This window comes from Oncorhynchus tshawytscha, linkage group LG24 (assembly GCF_018296145.1).
Source record: "Oncorhynchus tshawytscha isolate Ot180627B linkage group LG24, Otsh_v2.0, whole genome shotgun sequence".
NCBI classification, from domain to species: Eukaryota; Metazoa; Chordata; class Actinopteri; order Salmoniformes; family Salmonidae; genus Oncorhynchus; species Oncorhynchus tshawytscha.
Window position 1 is genome coordinate 10,261,706 of NC_056452.1, and position 19,314 is coordinate 10,281,019.

At 42.9% G+C, this 19,314-nt stretch overlaps 1 protein-coding gene across 1 annotated transcript in view; it reads left to right on the forward strand.

The window, feature by feature from the left end:
• The window catches only part of LOC112256414 (G protein-coupled receptor 137Ba), a 55,720-nt gene that overhangs the window by 15,091 nt on the left and 21,315 nt on the right, over positions 1 to 19,314 (forward strand). The window contains 2 exon segments of the mRNA XM_024429668.2: positions 13,454 to 13,503; positions 15,434 to 15,674. Coding sequence (XP_024285436.2) covers positions 13,454 to 13,503; positions 15,434 to 15,674 — 291 coding nt within the window.

Consider the following 19,314-nt stretch of genomic DNA (forward strand, 5'->3'; position numbering starts at 1 on the left):
CTATAATTGTTTACAGATAGATTATTTCACTTATTCACCATGTCACAATTCCAATGGGTCAGAAGTTTACATACACTAAGTTGACTGTGCCTTTAAACAGCTTGGAAAATTCCAGAAAATGCCATGGCTTTAGTAGCTTCTGATAGGCTAATTGACATAATTTGAGTCAATTGGAGATGTTCCTGTGGATGTATTTCAAGGCCTACCTTCAAATTTTGCTTGACATCATGGGAAAATCAAAAGAAATCAGCCAAGACCTCAGGAAAAAAATTGTAGACCTCCAAGTCTGGTTCATCCTTGGGAGCCATTTCCAAACGCTTGAAGGTACCACATTCATCTGTACAAACAATAGTACGCAAGAATAAACACCATGGGACCACGCAGCCATCATACTGCTCAGGAAGGAGATGGGTAAGAAAAAAAAATGTTGAATCAATTTTGAATTCAGGCTGTAACACAGTGGAGTACAAGAAGAAGCGAAAACCCCATGGACAGTCGGCCCTCCGTGAGTTTGACACCTGTGCTGTAACATAACAAAATGTGGAATAAGTCAAGGGGTATAAATTCTTTCTGAAGGCACTGTATATAGGTAGAAGAAAAATATACTTCTAACGCCTATAATAAATATGACAGTTTTACAAAGCAAATTTGCATATGGTGTGTTTGAGGGGTGTAGGGAGGTGTTTGGAATCACTTTTATACAAGTGGCGATTTGTTATGGGACCTTTCATTGCTCAAATGGCCCCAACAATGCAGGCAATGAGATTTGGTGTCCTCTGCCTAGCTTTTCCCCAAGTAGAACAAACTCCCAAGAAGAATCTGTAGGCCGCCAAGCGGAGAATGTTTGAGAGAATGCTGTCTGAATTCCTATTGTAGCAGCACGATGCAGAATGAGACGTCTCACAGACATACGTTAGCTAGCTGGCTACAACACACAGGTATAGTTACTCAGGCTAATATGAGTCATAAAGCCAAAGTCATTCCTTCACTATTTGTCATCACCTTCAAAAATGTATCCAGTTTTGCTCCTAATGAGATGCACTGAGGCTAGCTAGCCATGACGTTAGGCTACAATACATTTTAGGTATAGCAAACAAAGCTGGCTAGCTTGTCTTGTAGTTGTACTAGCAAGCCCCGTTATGGCTGGATCGATCATGAAATTGTACTGTACTGAACAATACTGCCTCATGTAAAAAAATAGTACTTATATTGCTAGATGTCTACCGACAGCAAAAAAAAATGGACTCGTTTGTCATTTGTCCTCCTGGTCCAGCTGGTTCTAGGCTGCTGCCGCCAGTTGATCTTGGAGGTTCTGAAGAAGTCTCCAGTACCCCTCTATCCATATGTGCATCGGAACTTCGATGGTCTGTCACACATGAACCATGGGGTCTGCAGTGACCCTCAGTAAGAACTGTCCCCGATCAAATGTGTCGCAGCACAGACATTCCTCTTCTGTTGGCATGGCTAGACAGCACCCGCATAGACACCACCAGTCAGTGTCTGACTGGCTCTCCAGGATCAGGAGCCGCTGCTTGCTGGTCTCGCAATTCTTGTTCTCACTGTCTCAATTCCTCTTCAATGTAATTTGATTTATTTGCACCAAATAAAACAAGTGATGGACAACAATACAGATAAAAACTAAAAACGGTGTGCAAGGGCTTGTATGAAAACCACACCACACTCACCGGCCAATTCATTTGGTACACCCCCTCCTTCACGAAAATGGATCGCTCCTACAGACAGTGAATCACGTGGCCGTGGCTTGCTATATAAAGCAGGCAGACACTGTTCTATTGAAATTTAGAATTGGGAAATATGATTGACCTAAGCGACTTTGAACGTGGTATGATCGTCAGTGCCAGGCAAGCTGTATCCAGTATCTCAGAATCGGTCGCCCTCCTGGGCTTTTTAATTATTTTGTATTGTGATTTTACCCCCTTTTTCTCCCCAATTTTGTGATATCCAATTGTGATCTTGTCTCATCACTGCAACTCCCCAATGAGCTCGGGAGAGGCACAGGTCAAGTCATGCGTCCTCTGAAACATGACCGCCAAACCTCGCTTAACAACTACCTGCTTAACCTGGAAGCCAGCTGCACCAATGTGTCGGAGGAAACACCGTTCAACTGACAACCGAAGTCAAGCCTGCAGGCACCCAGCCCACCACAAAAAGTTGCTAGATTGCAATGAGCCAAGTAAAGCCCCCTGGCCAAACCCTCCCCTAACCTGGACGATGCTCGGCCAATTGTAAGTCGCCCAATGGGACTACCAGTCACAGACAGTTGTAACACAGCTTGGGATCAAACCCTAGGCTTAGTGACGCCGCAACACTGCAATCCAGTGCCTTAGACCACTGCGCCACTCAGGAGGCCTGACCTCCTGGGCTTTTCACACATGACAGTGTCTAGTGTTTACTGAGAATGGTGTGACAAGCAAAAAAACATCCAGTCAGCGGTAGTCCTGTGGGCGAAAACAGCTCGTTGATTAGAGAGGTCGAAGGAGATTGCAATAATTGTGTAAGCAGACAGGCGGGCTATTGGCGGTGGTCCCTTGATACCAATTGAGCAATGAACGTGTCTGACACCTTGTAGAATGCCCTGAAGAATTCAGGCTTTTCAGGAGGCAAATGGGGGTCCAGTCTGGTACTAGATAGGTGTACCTTATAAACTGTCCTGTGAGTGTATGTCTACGTAAAAGATTCCTCTTTCCAGCTTTTCTTGGAAAAAGTAATCAGCAGAAGCGACCATTGTAATTATTGAGAAATCGACAATTGGACAAGGAAGTAGGGCTCCTGTAAGGCTGTAGTCTTCACAAAGCCATGGAAAATGAGTCAACCTAGATATCATGCAATATCCTGGCAGATTGAATGGCTCAGTTGAACAAAGACAACCATATCTAATCTCTGCTAGCGTCATCATGCAGTCAGCGAAACACAAAGACCACAATAATTACAACAAAACACGACTCCATTAATTTATATTTCAGACAGCAGGCTCATTCAACCGTTGACATCATACAAATAAAAAATGGTATTGTGCATAATCATAAAGTGGAAAAAACACCCCAAATAGTGTATGGTGGGGAATTTTCCCTTTTAAGAATAACTTAAGAGAAAAATATATGAGGAGAGAGGGGCATCCAAAACGTTGGTATGCTTGTGGTGAGTTCTCAAGTGCTTTGCTTGACACCTAACAGTGAAAATGTCTGTATGGACATTGCTTAAGCTTCATTATATTCACTGCTGACATTCAGATCTAGTAAACAACAAACACACACACCCTCCTCTCACTCACTCACTCACTCACTCACTCACACACACACACACACACACACACACACACACAGTGTTGTGTGTTTCACTGACCTGCTTATGGGAGTCATGTGTTTACATTTTGTGTGCACAAACACACTCCTGTCTGTCACTCCCCAGATATATACACACACACACACAAACAGGCTGCAGCTTGTTTATTTTCTCTTTTCAAATGTAGGTAACAGGTTAATGCTTTTGGCCACACTCTCTATTCTCTCGGTACTAGCACAAAAGCAGTGTGTGTGTGAGACTCTATCCATGCTCATGGGTCAATGACCTGTCTGATTTTACATGGGAGAGTCAAGTTCAGAATTGAGATGTAAGAGAAATCTGTCCTGTTTCCATAGGGGTGTTTAGGCTACAGGATAGTGGGGGTAGGTTGAGTAGTCCGCTTTGAGTTCTCAGTGTGTCCTGTACAGGGGATAGATAGCTGGAGGCAGGGGCAGCATGGAACACATACATGTACACACACAAATGCACAAACTGGTACACATCTTCAGATTGTTTTTCAATATATTATTACACTTGCACGCACGCACACACACGCTCACACACCCACCCTCCAGCCAAACAAGAGCTCAGTTTCACTGTTTATTGTGGTCTGTCTTCCTCCACATTAATTCTTCATTTCCCAGGAGAGGGGCTGTGTGTTTCACTGCTGTCAGATTGGATCCAGTCAGAGTGATATCAACAGCTAGACCTAGATAACTGGGCTCTCTACTGAACTGTTGTTGTTCGGGTACTGCTTAGTTGCAGGTATAGAATTAGGAATTAGAATTATTGAATAGGATCTCTATGGTTGCAGCATGACACACACACACACACACACACACAGTATCTTCCACTATCTATTTTTAGACTGTCAGTCCCCATAGTCTAGCTTCCAGGGAAGTTCATAAACATGTCAACCTTGATCCAGTGAGGTGGGCAGTCCACTGGTCCTCTAGCACTGGAACACATTCCTGAATCCTGACATCTCTCTAACGTCTCTCTCCCTGACCTCTGTTTAATATAGTTTTTTCTCTGTTTATCTGAGTTAGCCCAGTTGAGATAAAACATATATTTTTCAAGAGTGAGCTCGTCATGGGATTGCTAGTCCTGACCGCAATGCCCACCCAGTCCATTTATGACCCCATTTAAGTTATATTTCTCACTACCATTCTAGTAGCTTAGCGATGATCTATTTGCAGCATGTTTCAGTTCTGATTGTAAAAAAGCCGACCACCTATGCTAGAAATCAGGTTACTGCTGAATGTATTGACACCTCAATGAATGTAGTGTTAGACAGACAATGTCTACTGCAACAAACCAATACCCAGTTGTGTAGATGAGTAGTCCTAGCCTAGGAGTCTTAGAATTTAGTATCAGTCTGGCTCTTCCCTAAAATACAAACAAATTAATGCTCTGTTTTTGCAATTGTTTCACTCTCAAAATTGAATAATTAACCATTTTCAGTGAGGATTCTGACCTAGCTGGCATCCAGGCTTATATAAACATGAGAAAAGCAATAATTATTAATCCTCCTGTCTCAGCTCTGTCGCCTGGCCTGCCTCCTCTACTTTAGCCCTCTCTCTGTCTGGCACAGTCCAGTCTTAGTCTGCAATCAGATTAGCAACTAGGCTTTCTGCATGGTTGGCTCTGGCTGGCTGGAGAGGCTGGGAAACCAAGAGATTTTCTGACATTCATTCCACTACACGGGTGTTAATCCTTCCCCCAACCCCCTCAACACATTGACACTAACTGACATACACACACTAAGAGGAACGTTCAGATGCACGCATAGACACACATAAACTGGTACATATTCTCTGAACCATTCAACGTTGCAGAAACACACACACACACACACACACACACACACACACACTGCATGCTCATTAAACTCTGAACCTGGTCGTTTCCAAAGTATGTCTATCAGACCACATTTAGACTCAGTCGCATAAACATCTAACTATGCCCTCCAGTAAACAACTGTCAGCATCAGGTGATGTTTAGATTTCAGTGCCGGGTAAATCCATTTGAATTCAATCACTTTTTGTCAGCACCCCTTTTGATTTGAACGAAACATTCCCTACATATTTGCCCATTGTAGAAGTTATTTTTGGACCTGAATGCCAAAACATTAAAGTTGAATACGTTTGCATACCATGAGACATCCATGTCTTCATCACAGGAAAATATATAAAAAGTTTAGTTTGATATCAAACTACTTCATAATTTCTTGAAAAAATGTTTAATACATTGTATTTTTTCCCACCTTGAACGACGATCTAAAAATGCATGAACATTATTTGCATTATGTTGTAGTTTAGACTCTATTTTACATAATGTGAGGGTTTTGAAACTATTTCATTTGAAAATTGATTTCTACCACAAAGATGGCCGCCAGTCCACCAAACGTTGAATGTCAACTTAAATGGTCACGTCTATTCTATTATCTTTATGTACACTATATGATTTCAATAGGTTTCCTGTGGAGGATTGACTATAGTTTCAAACAGCAGATATTCCCATTCATGTCAACATGCTCCGATTTCTGTACCTTAAACCATCTTTGTGGTACCATTTTGACATGCGCAGAATACAACAGGTGTAGTCCTTACAGTGAAATGCTTACTTTACAAGCCCTTAACCAACAATGCTTTAAGACGTTTTAAGAAAAAATAAATGTTAAGTAAACAATATAAAAACAAAGTAACAAATATTTCAACAGCAGCAGTAAAATAACAATAGTGAGGCTATATTCAGTGAGTACCGGTCAATGTGCGGGGTCACCAGTTAGTCGAGGCAATTGAGGTAATATGTAAGTAGAGTTAAAGTGTCTGCAGAGGGATCTGAGTAACCCTTTGATTAGCTGTTCAGGAGTCTTATGGCTTGGGGGTGAGAAGCCGTTAAGAAGCCTTTTGGACCTAGACTTGCCGTTCCGGTACTGCTTGCTGTACGATAGCAGAGAGAACAGTCTTTGACTAGAGTGGCTGGAGTCTTTTACTAGTTTTAGGGCCTTCCTCCGACACGGCCTGGTATAGAGTTCTGTACAGCCCTGTCAATGAGAATGGGGGCGTGCTCGGTCCTCCTTTTCCTGTAGTCCACAATCATTTCCTTTGTCTTGATCACATTGAGGGAGAGGTTGTTGTCCTGGCCCCACACGAGCAGGTCTCTGACCTCTCTATAGGTTGTCTCATCATTGTCGGTGATTAGGCCTACCAATGTTGTGTCATCAGCAAAGTTGATGATGGTGTTGGAGTCGTTTCTGGCCATGCAGTCATGAGTGAACAGGGAGTACAGGAGGGGACAGAGCACACACCCGTGAGGGGCCCCTGTGTTGAGGATCAGCGTGGCGGATGTGTTGTTACCGACCCTTACCACTTGGGGGCGGCCGTCAGGAAGTCCAGGATCCAGTTGCAGAGGGAGGTGTTTAGTCCCAGGGTCCTTAGCTTAGTGAGGGCACTATGGTGTTGAACGCTGAGTTGTAGTCAATTAACAGCATTCTCACATAGGTGTTCCTTTTGTCCAGGTGGGAAAGGGCAGTGTGGAACGCAATAGAGAGAGCATCATCTGTGGATCTGTTGGGGTGGTATGCAAATTGGATTGGGTCTAGGGTTTCTAGGATAATGGTGTTGATGTGCGCCCTGGCCAGCCTTTTAAAGCACTTCATGGCTACAGACGTGAGTGCTACGGGTTGGTAGTCATTTAGGCAGGTTACATTAGTGTTCTTGACTGTACGTGCAGTCACTGTGGGGATGATGTCATCGATGCACTTACTGATGAAGCCAGTGACTGATGTGGTGTACTCCTCAATGCCATCGGGAGAATCTCGGAACATATTCCAGTCTGTGCTAGCAAAACAGTCCTGTAGCTTAGCATCTGCTTAATCTGACCACTTTCTTAGTGACTGAGGCACTGGTGCACATGTTGCACATTTAATATGCTGGTAAAACTGGTTTAAGTTTCCCTGCATTTAAGTCCCCGGCCACTAGGAGCGCCGCCTCTGGATGAGCGTTTTCCTGTTTGCTTCTGCCCAAAAACAGCTCATTGTGTGCGGTCTTAGTGCCGCACACAATGACTCGTTAAAGAAAAAGTATTCCTCCGGTACGGGGTGAGTAATCGCTGTCCTGATATCTAGAAGCTCTTTTCGGTCACAAGACACGGTGGCAATAACATTATGTACAAAATAAGTTACAAATAATGTGAAAAAACACAATGTTTTTGATTCAGATTCTCATTTCCTGCATGGTTCCAGCAACTATGGTGGATGTGTGCAAATCAGTGCAGTATAGTTTGGCTCGGCTTAGTAGTGTAAAAAGAGTATAGAGGTTCCTTTTGGAGGAGTTCAGCTTCTCGGGTTGCTGGGCATTTCCATAACAAATCAGTACAGTAATGGGGACACTGGACACCCCTATAAGTGTTATAATACACTGCTCAAAAAAATAAAGGGAACACTAAAATAACACATCCTAGATCTGAATGAATTAAATATTCTTATTAAATACTTTTTTCTTTATATAGTTGAATGTGCTGACGACAAAATCACACAAAAATGATCAATGGAAATCAAATTTATCAACCCATGGAGGTCTGGATTTGGAGTCACACTCAAAATTAAAGTGGAAAATCACACTACAGGCTGATCCAACTTTGATGTAATGTCCTTAACAAGTCAAAATGAGGCTCAGTAGTGTGTGTGGCCTCCACGTGCCTGTATGACCTCGCTACAACGCCTGGGCATGCTCCTGATGCGGTGGCGGATGGTCTCCTGATGGATCTCCTCCCAGACCTGGACTAAAGCATCTGCCAACTCCTGGACAGTCTGTGGTGCAACGTGGCGTTGGTGGATGGAGCGAGACATGATGTCCCAGATGTGCTCAATTGGATTCAAGTCTGGGGAACGGGCGGGCCAGTCCATAGCATCAATGCCTTCCTCTTGCAGGAACTGCTGACACACTCCAGCCACATGAGGTCTAGCATTGTCTTGCATTAGGAGGAACCCAGGGCCAACTGCACCAGCATATGGTCTCACAAGGGGTCTGAGGATCTCATCCCGGTACCTAATGGCAGTTAGGCTACCTCTGGCGAGCACATGGAGGGCTGTGCGGCCCCCCAAAGAAATGCCACCCCACACCATGACTGACCCACCGCCAAACCGGTCATGCTGGAGGATGTTGCAGGCAGCAGAACGTTCTCCACGGCGTCTCCAGACTGTCACGTCTGTCACATGTGCTCAGTGTGAACCTGCTTTCATCTGTGAAGAGCACAGGGCGCGAGTGGCGAATTTGCCACTCTTGGTGTTCTCTGGCAAATGAAAAACGTCCTGGATGGTGTTTTGCGTCCTGGATGTCGGGCCCTCATGGAGTCTGTTTCTGACCGTTTGAGCAGACACATGCACATTTGTGGCCTGCTGGAGGTCATTTTGCAGGGCTCTGGCAGTGCTCCTCCTTGCACAAAGGCGGAGGTAGCGGTCCTGCTGCTGGGTTGTTGCCCTCCTCCTCCACGTCTCCTGATGTACTGGCCTGTCTCCTGATAGCGCCTCCATGCTCTGGACACTACGCTGACAGACACAGCAAACCTTTTTGCCACAGCTCGCATTGATGTGCCATCCTGGATGAGCTGCACTACCTGAGCCACTTGTGTGGGTTGTAGACTCCGTCTCATGCTACCACTAGAGTGAAAGCACCGCCAGCATTCAAAAGTGACCAAAACATCAGCCAGGAAGCATAGTAACTGAGAAGTGGTCTGTGGTCACCACCTGCAGAACCACTCCTTTATTGGGGGTGTCTTGATAGTTGCCTATCATTTCCACCTGTTGTCTATTCCATTTGCACAACAGCATGTGAAATTTATTATCAATCTGTGAAATCAAACTGTCCACTTAGGAAGCAACACAGAAGTGTGATTGACTTGGAGTTACATTGTATTGTTCCCTTTTATTTTTTTGAGCAGTGTATAAATGTGGGTCCAACCCACATTTTAAGAGTCAATTTGTAGATTCTAATTCAAATCATTGTCCCTTGCATGGAGCTGACTATCAAGAGAAACACAAACGAAAACACAATAACAAGAGCTGAGTGCTTGTGAAGCTGTCAACAAGTAGTGCGGGGAATAGCAATCAGATGCAAATGGAGTGTTGTTAAGGGAGAGCCTGTATGTGCCTTTTGTTTGTTTTACACTTCCAGTGTGGTGGATACAGAAGCTCACACAGAGCAGGTGGTGTGTGTATATATTTGTGTGGTGTGTATGTGTGAATATTGAAGCCCTGTGTGTGTGGCCTGCTATGATTCTAGATGAGAGATGGCTGTTGATTCACTCAAGGGACCAGCACAATGTGTCAAACATATATTAAGGCATTCACTCAGCTGTCCACAGCCTCAATGACAAGGACGACCCACATGGCACATGTTATCTATCAATCAATCACATTTGTTAATAAAGCCCTTTTTACATCAGCCGATGTCACAAAGTGCTATACAGAAGCCCAGCCTAAAAATCCAAACAGCAAGCAATGCAGATGTAGAAGCAAGTGTGGTAGAGCGAGTCGAAAACAGCAGGTCCGGGACAAGGTAGCACGTCCGGTGAACAGGTCAGGGTTCCATAGCCACAGGCAGAACAGTAGAAACTGGAGCAGCAGCACAACCAGGTGGACTGGGGACAGCAAGGAGTCATCGGGCCAGATAGTCCTGAGGCATGGTCCTAGGGCTCAGGTCCTCCGAGAGAAGAGAGAAAGAGAGAGCCTTAGAGGGAGCATACTTAAATTCACATAGGACACCGGATAAGACAGGAGAAATACTCCAGATATAACAGACTGATCCTAGCCCCCGACACACAAACTGTTGCAGCATAAATATTGGAGGCTGAGATGGGAGGGGTCGGGAGACACTGTGGCCCCGTCCGACGATACCCCCGGACAGGGCCAACCAGGCAGGATATAACCCCACCCGCTTTGCCAATTCACAGCCCCCACATCATTACTAACCATCTCAGACACATACAGTTGAAGTCGGAAATTTACATACACCTTAGCCAAATACATTTAAACTCAGTTTTTCTCAATTCCTGACATTTGACGAATTGCTGAAGTTGGGAGACTTATCTCCCTCACCAACTTCAAACATCTGCTATCTGAGCAGCTAACCGATTGCTGCAGCTGTACATAGTCCATCGGTAAATAGCCCACCCAATTTACCTACCTCATCCCCATACTGTTTATATTTATTTACTTTTCTGCTCTTTTGCACACCAATATCTCTACCTGTACATGACCATCTGATAATTTATCACTCCAGTGTTAATCTGCAAAATTGTAATTATTCGCCTACCTCCTCATGCCTTTTGCACACAATGTATATAGACTTTTTTTCCTACTGTGTTATTGACTTGTTAATTGTTTACTCCATGTGCAACTCTGTTGTCTGTTCACACTGCTATGCTTTATCTTGGCCAGGTCGCAGTTGCAAATGAGAACTTGTTCTCAACTAGCCTACCTGGTTAAATAAAGGTGAAATAAAAAATGTAATCCTAGTAAAACATTCCCTGTCCTTAGGTCTGTTAGGATCACCACTTCATTTTAAGAATGTGAAATGTCAGAATAATAGTAGAGAGAATGATTTATTTCAGCTTTTATTTATTTAATTACATTCCCAGTGGGTCAGAAGTTTACATACACTCAATTAGTATTTGGTAGCATTGCCTTCAAATTGTTTAACTTGGGTCAAACGTTTTGGGTAGCCTTCCACAAGCTTCCCACAATAATTTTGGTGAATTTTGGCCTATTCCTCCTGACTGAGCTGGTGTAACTGAGTCAGGTTTGTAAGGCCTCCATGCTCGCACACGCTTTTTCAGTTCTGCCCACTCATTTTCTATAGGATTGAGGTCAGGGCTTTGTGATGGCCACTCCAATACGTTGACTTTGTTGTCCTTAAGCCAGTTTGCCACAACTTTGGAAGTATGCTTGGGGTCATTGTCCATTTGGAAGACCCATTTGCAACTAAGCTTTAACTTCCTGACTGATGTCTTGAGTTGTTGCTTCAATATATCCACACAATTTTCCTAATTTTTGCTACTGTATGTAGCCTGTCTTTTTACTGTTTTATTTTTTTACCTACCTATTGTTCACCTTATACTTTTTTTGCACTATTGGTTAGAGCCTGTAAGTAAGCATTTCACTGTAAGGTCTGGTCTACACCTGTTGTATTCGGCGCACATGACAAATAAACTTTTATTTGATTTGGTCATTATGGCCAAACAGTTGTATTTTTGTTTCATCAGACCAGACCAAAAAGTACGATCTTTTGATTTTCCCATGATGTCAAGCAAAGAGGCACTGAGTTTGAAGGTAGGCCTTGAAATACATCCACAGGTAGACCTCCAATTGACTCAAATGATGTCAATTAGTCTTTCAGAAGCTTCTAAAGCCATGGTTTCATTTTCTGGAATTTTCCAAGCTGTTTAAAGGCACAGTCAATTTAGTGTATGTAAACTTCTGACCCACTGGAATTGTGCAGTGAATTATTAGTGAAATAATCTGTCTGTAAACAATTGTTGGAAAAATTACTTGTCATGTAAGTCTCTCTTTCTCTCTGCTTCTCTCTCTGCCTCTCTCTCTCTTTCTCTCTGCCTCTTTCTCTCTGCTTCTCTCTCTCTTTCTCTCTGCCTCTTTCTCTCTGCTTCTCTCTCTCTTTCTCTCTGCCTCTTTCTCTCTGCTTCTCTCTCTCTTTCTCTCTGCCTCTCTTTCTCTCTGCTTCTCTCTCTCTTTCTCTCTGCCTCTCTTTCTCTCTGCTTCTCTCTCTCTCTCTTTCTCTCTCTCTCTGCTTCTCTCTCTCTCTCTCTCTGCTTCTCTCTCTCTCTGCTTCTCTCTCTCTCTGCTTCTCTCTCTCTCTCTTTCTCTCTCTCTCTGCTTCTCTCTCTCTCTGCGTCTCTCTATTAGTGTTACTGATAACTTATCCTCATGGTGTGGAAACTGCTGTGTATAATGGTGTGTAGGCCCTATGATGGCTCTGTCTGTGCTTCCACTCCTTTTGCTCAGGGACTGCTTCATCAATAAGGATTAGAAAGAAGGGAAGGGACACAGCGGTTCAGGGGTGGGGGGAAGAGGAGAGTCTGTATCCCCTGCTGATCCCCCCCCACTCTTCATCTGGCTACCAGCCAGCCCCAAAGATTTAGCCCAGATTTGAGGTCTATCTGGGCACAACCTTGCTTATAGACGCTGACTGGTAATTTTTCATCAAGCCTCTGTGGCAGACCGCCAAGGCATTGTCAGCAGAGACCTTAACCCCATCGGTGCCAGCGTCCCCCGACATCCAGACAGTTGGTCCGCAGATGTTGCCGAACAGTTGGTTTCCTTTGTCCACAGAATTAGACCCTTTTCACACTATTGTGCCATCCCAAACTGAATTGGTTCGGATATTTTCTTTTCACATTGTCAGCAACCAGCAACCACGATGAATGCGTAATCATTCCGGCTCAGTACAGCTTGGTTGGAGTCAGCTCTGTTCGACTCAGTAGTGTGAAAAGTCCTTTGAAGACCTGATACAGATTGCATGTATACACCGCTTAATATTTTACCCCCTTTCGTACACAACCAAAGTGTGCACCCCACTTAGGGGACAACGACTGCCCCTTCTCATTGAAGCCACGAAGTTCAAGGCCGACCGCAGTACTGCAGGGATTGTTTGCAGAAAACAGGATCCCACAAATTTGGAAGACAATCATGGTACCAATAATTACTTATATTACACCAGTTGTATGTCCTTGAACATATTTAAAAATTGCACACAGAAAAAGTTATTGGGGTAATTTAGTTGCTAATGGCAGCCTGCAGTACCCATTTGGCCTTCACCTTGAGATACTCAATGAAAGGGCGCAGCACTGAGCTTGCTCAAACTGAGCATGTTATGTCTACATAAATCTCCCAGGCCATCTTAAGAAACTTCCTGGCCTTCAAATGCACTATTGGGTATTCACATAGGAACAAATGGTGTCACGTGATCGATGGCTTTGTCCATTCATATATACAGAGTCATTGAGCCCACCAGCCCAGCATCCATCTTTGTGATTCACATTGGTGGCCATTTTGAGTCAGACTGCTTCCACCACATATCGGCCAGTCAATAACAATGTGTCCCTCCCCCCTCCCATTCTGTCTCCCCAGATAATGTTTAAAGCCAATGCGAAATATTCTCCGGAGCTTAACAAATACAGGTAAGTGGAATTCTGCTGAGTCAGTATCTGGGTTAGTCTAACTGTGTTTTTGATGGGTGGGGTGGGTCGAGGGACAAAGAATGGGAGAGGATGTAGGGCAGGAGGGCATCAAATCTCCAATAACTCAAATCAAAGCTGGTGTAATAGAAGGGATGTTTTTTGGGGAAAAAGAAATTAGAGTTGAAATGCAATGGTCGTTTGAAGCGACACACCACAGTTAAGTCTTATGTGGGACCTTGTCAAACCCCCTCGAAACCTCCCAAAATCTGTTACTAATATTGAAAAAAGGTAGATGCATTGCAGTTGCTACCGTTTCTGCCAATTGCAAATCACTCTATGGGACTAACATAACATTCTAATACATTCTTACTAGAATGGGATCTTTCAAACCTTTGGTGCCAACATGGCTCTTGTTCAGATACTCCAAGCCCTAGATACAAAACCAAGTTGGCCAAGCTCTGTGTGTACAGTATCTATGACTCTGGCTTCTACTGTATGACTGAAGGGTATTATTGTAGATACATTGGAACAGAGTGCCCGATAACCTTGATGAAATCTAATTATGCCCCCTGAGCATCGTCTAAGCTGTCTCCACCCTGGGCTTTTTGATGTGGACAGGGAAGGTGGGGTCCAAATTTCTGGACTAATAAGCACTTTGATCAGCCGATTTAATGTCTGATGCGGAGTGAAAAGCTGTGAGCTCAAATCCCCAAATCCACCACACAAACTCCTCCCCCCCTTTCCATCCCAGTACTCTGCAATCCCCCGCCTCACTCACTCACTCACTCACTCACTCACTCACTCACTCACTCACTCACTCACTCACTCACTCACTCACTCACTCACTCACTCACTCACTCACTCACTCACTCACTCACTCACTCACTCACTCACTCACTCACTCACTCACTCACTCACTCACTCACTCACTCACTCACTCACTCACTCACTCACTCACACACACAACGGCACACACACCCACACTAATACACAAATACACACACACATCCTGCAAGGGGGGAGGGTCTAAAGGAAGAGTGGAGAAGAGTTAGGAGATAAAGAGAGAGGGGGAACTGTGAAGATTGAGTGAGCCAGTGCAGTAGGATGGGTTTGGGGTATTTCAAGCTTATGGTCAATTTATTGTTGTGTAGAATTATTGTAATGTTGTGTGTAAAGGGCTCTAATTAAAAAACATTAATTGATAGCGCTGGTGCTCCCAAAATCGATTGAAATACAGCCTGTATTAATTGTAGCTACTTCTAAAGCACATGCTGTGCCCTAGAAACTCATGTGTAACCCTGTCAATACATTAGCTTATTATAAAAAGCTAAAATGTTGGTACAAATAAATACCTGTCGTTGAAATTAAAATAATTTGTGGAATATTAGGTTTCTACATTAACTAAAAGCACTATTTTTATATTGTGGTGTGGCATTGAAAAATGTACACTGTCTATAAGAGCGCCATGTTTGTGATGACGACATGCAAGACTGAAGAAGGCATTTAACCCACCGTTCCTAGGCCATTGTTGAAAATAAGAATTTGTTCTTAACGGACTTACCTCGTAAAATAAGTAAATAATAAAGTAAAAAATACATCTCTCCTGAGGAAGTTATCCCTTCCTTTATTTCTGTCCCTCCAAGTGTTTGGATATACTGAAGTTACCAGGTTGTTAGCAAGCTTGCTAATCAGGAAACCAAACATGACTAAACAAGTTGTAAAACAAATGTGCCCTGCATGTAGTTTTATGACCCACGACAGGATGGAAAAAAAAAAACTATTTCCCCGGTAATATGGGTCAGATATTTTGAACTCTTTGGTGTGACACTAACGAATCTACGATCAGGAAACAATGCTACAGGGAAGTCTTACCAGTACAACAATTAAATATTTTGTCGTACCACCTATAATTGTGTGTTTTTTTGCACAGGGTGCCCATTCGCTTGGCGTTCATCTTTTCCAGCCTTTTCTTCCTCGTGGTGAACCTAACATGCGCCATGCTGGTGCAGGGTGGCATTGGGGGCGACGTGGGCGAGGCAGAGGTGAGGCAGGTGGTGCTGGCCCGGGTGCTGGTCAATGACAGTCTCTTCGTACTCTGCGCCGTCTCGCTGGCCGTGTGCATTTTCAAGATCGCCAAGATGTCCTCTGCCAACGTCTACCTCGAGTCCAAGGTACTGGACCGTCCTCAATCAGTCATTTAGTCCCATCAACAAATGAACTAATACATAATTTAATCAGTCAACCAATCAGCCACTTAACCAATCAACCAACTAACAAATCAGTCACTTAACCAATCAATTAATTATTAAATGTTTAATCTTTATCAAATTGGGTTTGCAAGCAGGGATTAAATACTAGCAACTGTAAAAGTTGTTGATTTTGTAGCCAGGTAGATAGACAATAAGTATCTGATTGGTATTGAACCGTGTCCTGTTTGTTCATGCCGTTACCCCATACATGCATACAGTGCTTTCAGAAAGTATTAATACCCCTGGATTTATTCCGTATTGTGTTACAGCCTCAATTCAAAATGGATTAAATAGATTTCTTTCTTACCCATCTCCACACAATATCCCATAATGACAAAGTGAAAATATTTTTAGAAATGTTTCCTAATTTATTGAAAATGAAATGCATAAATATCACAATTAGAAAGGTATTTCTAAGTTAGTACTTTGCAGAAGCACCTTTGGCGGTGATTACAGCTGTGAGTCATTTTGGGCAAGTCTTTAAGAGCTTTGCACACCTAGAGTGTACAATATTTGGCCAATATTGTTTTAAAAATTATTCAAGCCCTGTCAAGTTGCTTCTTGATCATTGCTAGTCAGCCAATTTCAAGACTTGCCATAGATTTTCAAGCTGATTTAATTCAAAACTGTAACTAGGCCACTCAGGAACATTCAATGTCATCTTAGTAAGCAACTCCAGTGTATATTTGGCCTTGTGTTTTAGGTTATTGTCCTGTTGAAATGTGAATTTGTCTCCAGTGTATGTTGGAAAGCAGACTGAATCAGGTTTTCCTCTATGATTTTGCCTGTGCGTATTCCATTTATTAAAAAAAAAAAATGGTTTAAATCCCTAGTCTTAGCCGATGACAAGCAAACCCATAACATGAGGCAGCCACCACCATACTTGAAGAGTGGTACTCAGTGATGTGTTTGCTAATTTATTCTCTCTGGCAACTGAGTTAATAAGGATGCCTGTATCTTTGTAGTGACTGGGTGCATCCAAAGCCTAAATTAGTAACTTTTCCATGCCCAAAGGGATATTCAGGATCCGTGTTTTACACATCTACCAGTCGTGCCCTTCTTTGCGAGGCTTTGAAAAACCTCCCTGGTCTTTGTGCTTGAATCTGTGCTTGAAATTCACTACTCGATAGCGGGACCTTACAGATAATTGTGTGTGGGGTACAGAGATGGGGTAGTTATTAAAAAATCATGTTAACCACTATTATTGAACACGGAATGAGTCATGCAACTTATGTGATTTATTAAGCAAATATTTACTTCTGAACTTATTTAGGCTTGCCATAACAAAGGGGTTGAATACTTATTGACTTAAGACATTTCAGCTTAAATGTTTCTATTAATTTGTAAAAATGTTGAAAAACATAATTATACTTTGATATTATGGGGTGTGTAGGCCAGTGACAAATCTTTTTATTTTTTATTTTTTAAATTCAGGCTGTAACACAACAAAATATGGGAAAAAGTCCAGGGGTGTGAATACTTTCTGAAGGCAGTGGGGTCTGAAATGATTGACACCATTGATAAAGATGAGCAAAAATGACTGTATAAAATAAATAATTCAAATAATGAGCTATATTTTATGCAAAACAAATGGGGTTATACTAATACAATTGCTCAGAGAAATATATTTAGTTTAACAAGTAATATAAAACAAACATTTAAAAAAGATAGTGGTCAAAATTTTTGAAACCCTGAGCTTTTTTCGAAAATGTTTTATGAGTTGAAGAACACATTGGTAGGGATCTTAGACCATTCCTCGATACCTAATCCTTTCAGATCCTCAAAATCATTTGTCTGTGCTTATAGATTGCCCTACTCAAATCAAACCTCAGGAATGATACTTTTTAGTTTGAAATTATTCTGTGTGATTCAGTTTGATTAAAGAATGAATTGATGCTCTAACATTTTGTTGCATAAACACAATTTTCCATTCTAAATGAAAAACTGCTGCTGATGGAGCTCAAGCTGCGCCTCTGAGCTGGATCTGTCTGAGCGTGTGTGGGTGGGTAACTCACCACTATCAGATTAGAGGGGGGATAATGTAGCCTATGTTTTTTTGTTTCCCGACTTTGATTCTGTGTTTTAGCTAGTAATGTGTCAATACTTGCCGTTTACAAATTAGCTATGACGTAGCCTATGTGTGTATAGCACAACTTTTGGATTTCACCGCCATCTCAAAATCAAATGGTGTTGAAGTTTTTATGTAATGATCTTATCTTTTCCTCTCACTTTGGCCATGCGGTGTTTGATTTGATTTGGATCTCTTTTAGTCCCCATTTGGACTAATCTTCCAAGAGTCCTAGTCCTAGCAGTGTGCCTCGCAAAAGTGATTGCTGTCTTCATTATAAAATTATCAACTTTACCCTGTATATCTAAAAATGACCATATATACAGCGCATTCAGAAAGTATTCAGACCCCTTCACTTTTTCTAAATTTGTTACGTTACAGCCTTATTCTAAAATGTATTTAGTAAAAAGCACATGACAGCCTGCTTGGAGTTTGCCAAAAGGCACCTAAAGGACTCTGACTATGAGAAACAAGATTCTTTGGTCTGATGAAACCTAGATGGAACTCTTTGGCCTGAATGCCAAGCGTCACATCTGGAGGAAACCTGGCACAGTCCCTATGGTGAAGCAGGGTGTTGGCAGGATCATGCTGTGGGGATTTTTTTCAGTGGCAGGGACTGAGAGACTAGTCCCTGTTAGGTGACCTAAACTGGGAAATGCTTAACACCCCGGCCATCCTACAATCTAAGCTAGATGCCCTCAATCTCACACAAACTATCAAGGAACCAGGTACAACCCTAAATCCGTGAACGCGAGCAGCCTCATAGAAATCATCCTGACCAACATGCCCTCTAAATACACCTCTGCTGTCTTCAACCAGGATCTCAGCGGTCACTGCCTCATTGACTGCGTCTGTAATGGGTCCGTGGTCAAACGAACACCCCTCATCACTGTCAAACGTTCCCTAAACCACTTAGGCGAGCAGGCCTTTCTAATTGACCTGCCCCGGCTATCCTGGAAGGATATTGACCTCATTCCGTCAGTTGAGGATGCCTGGTTATTCTTTAAAAGTGGGTTCCTCACCGTCTTAAATAAGCATGCCCCATTCAAAAAATTTTGCACTAAGAACAGATATAGCCCTTGGTTCACTCCAGACTTGACTGCCCTCGAACAGCCCAAAAACATCCTGTGGCGTACTACATTAGCATTGAATTTCCCCTGCGATATGCAACTTTTCAGTGAAATTAGGAAACCAATATACACAGGCAGTTAGGAAAGCAAAGTCTCGCTTTTTCAAACAGAAATTTGCATCCTGCATGGCCAGCCGTAGAAAAATGCTTATTGAAATTCTCGATGATCGTATATTTATCGGTGGTGACAGTGTTTCCTAGCCTCAGTGCAGTGGGCAGCTGGGAGGAGGTGCTCTTATTCTCCATGGACTTTACAGTGTCCCAGAACTTCTTGGCGTTTGTGCTACAGGATGCAAATGTCTGTTTGAAAAAGCTAGACTTTGCCTTGGACACTGTGTTAACTTACCTCCAGACGAGCTTCAATG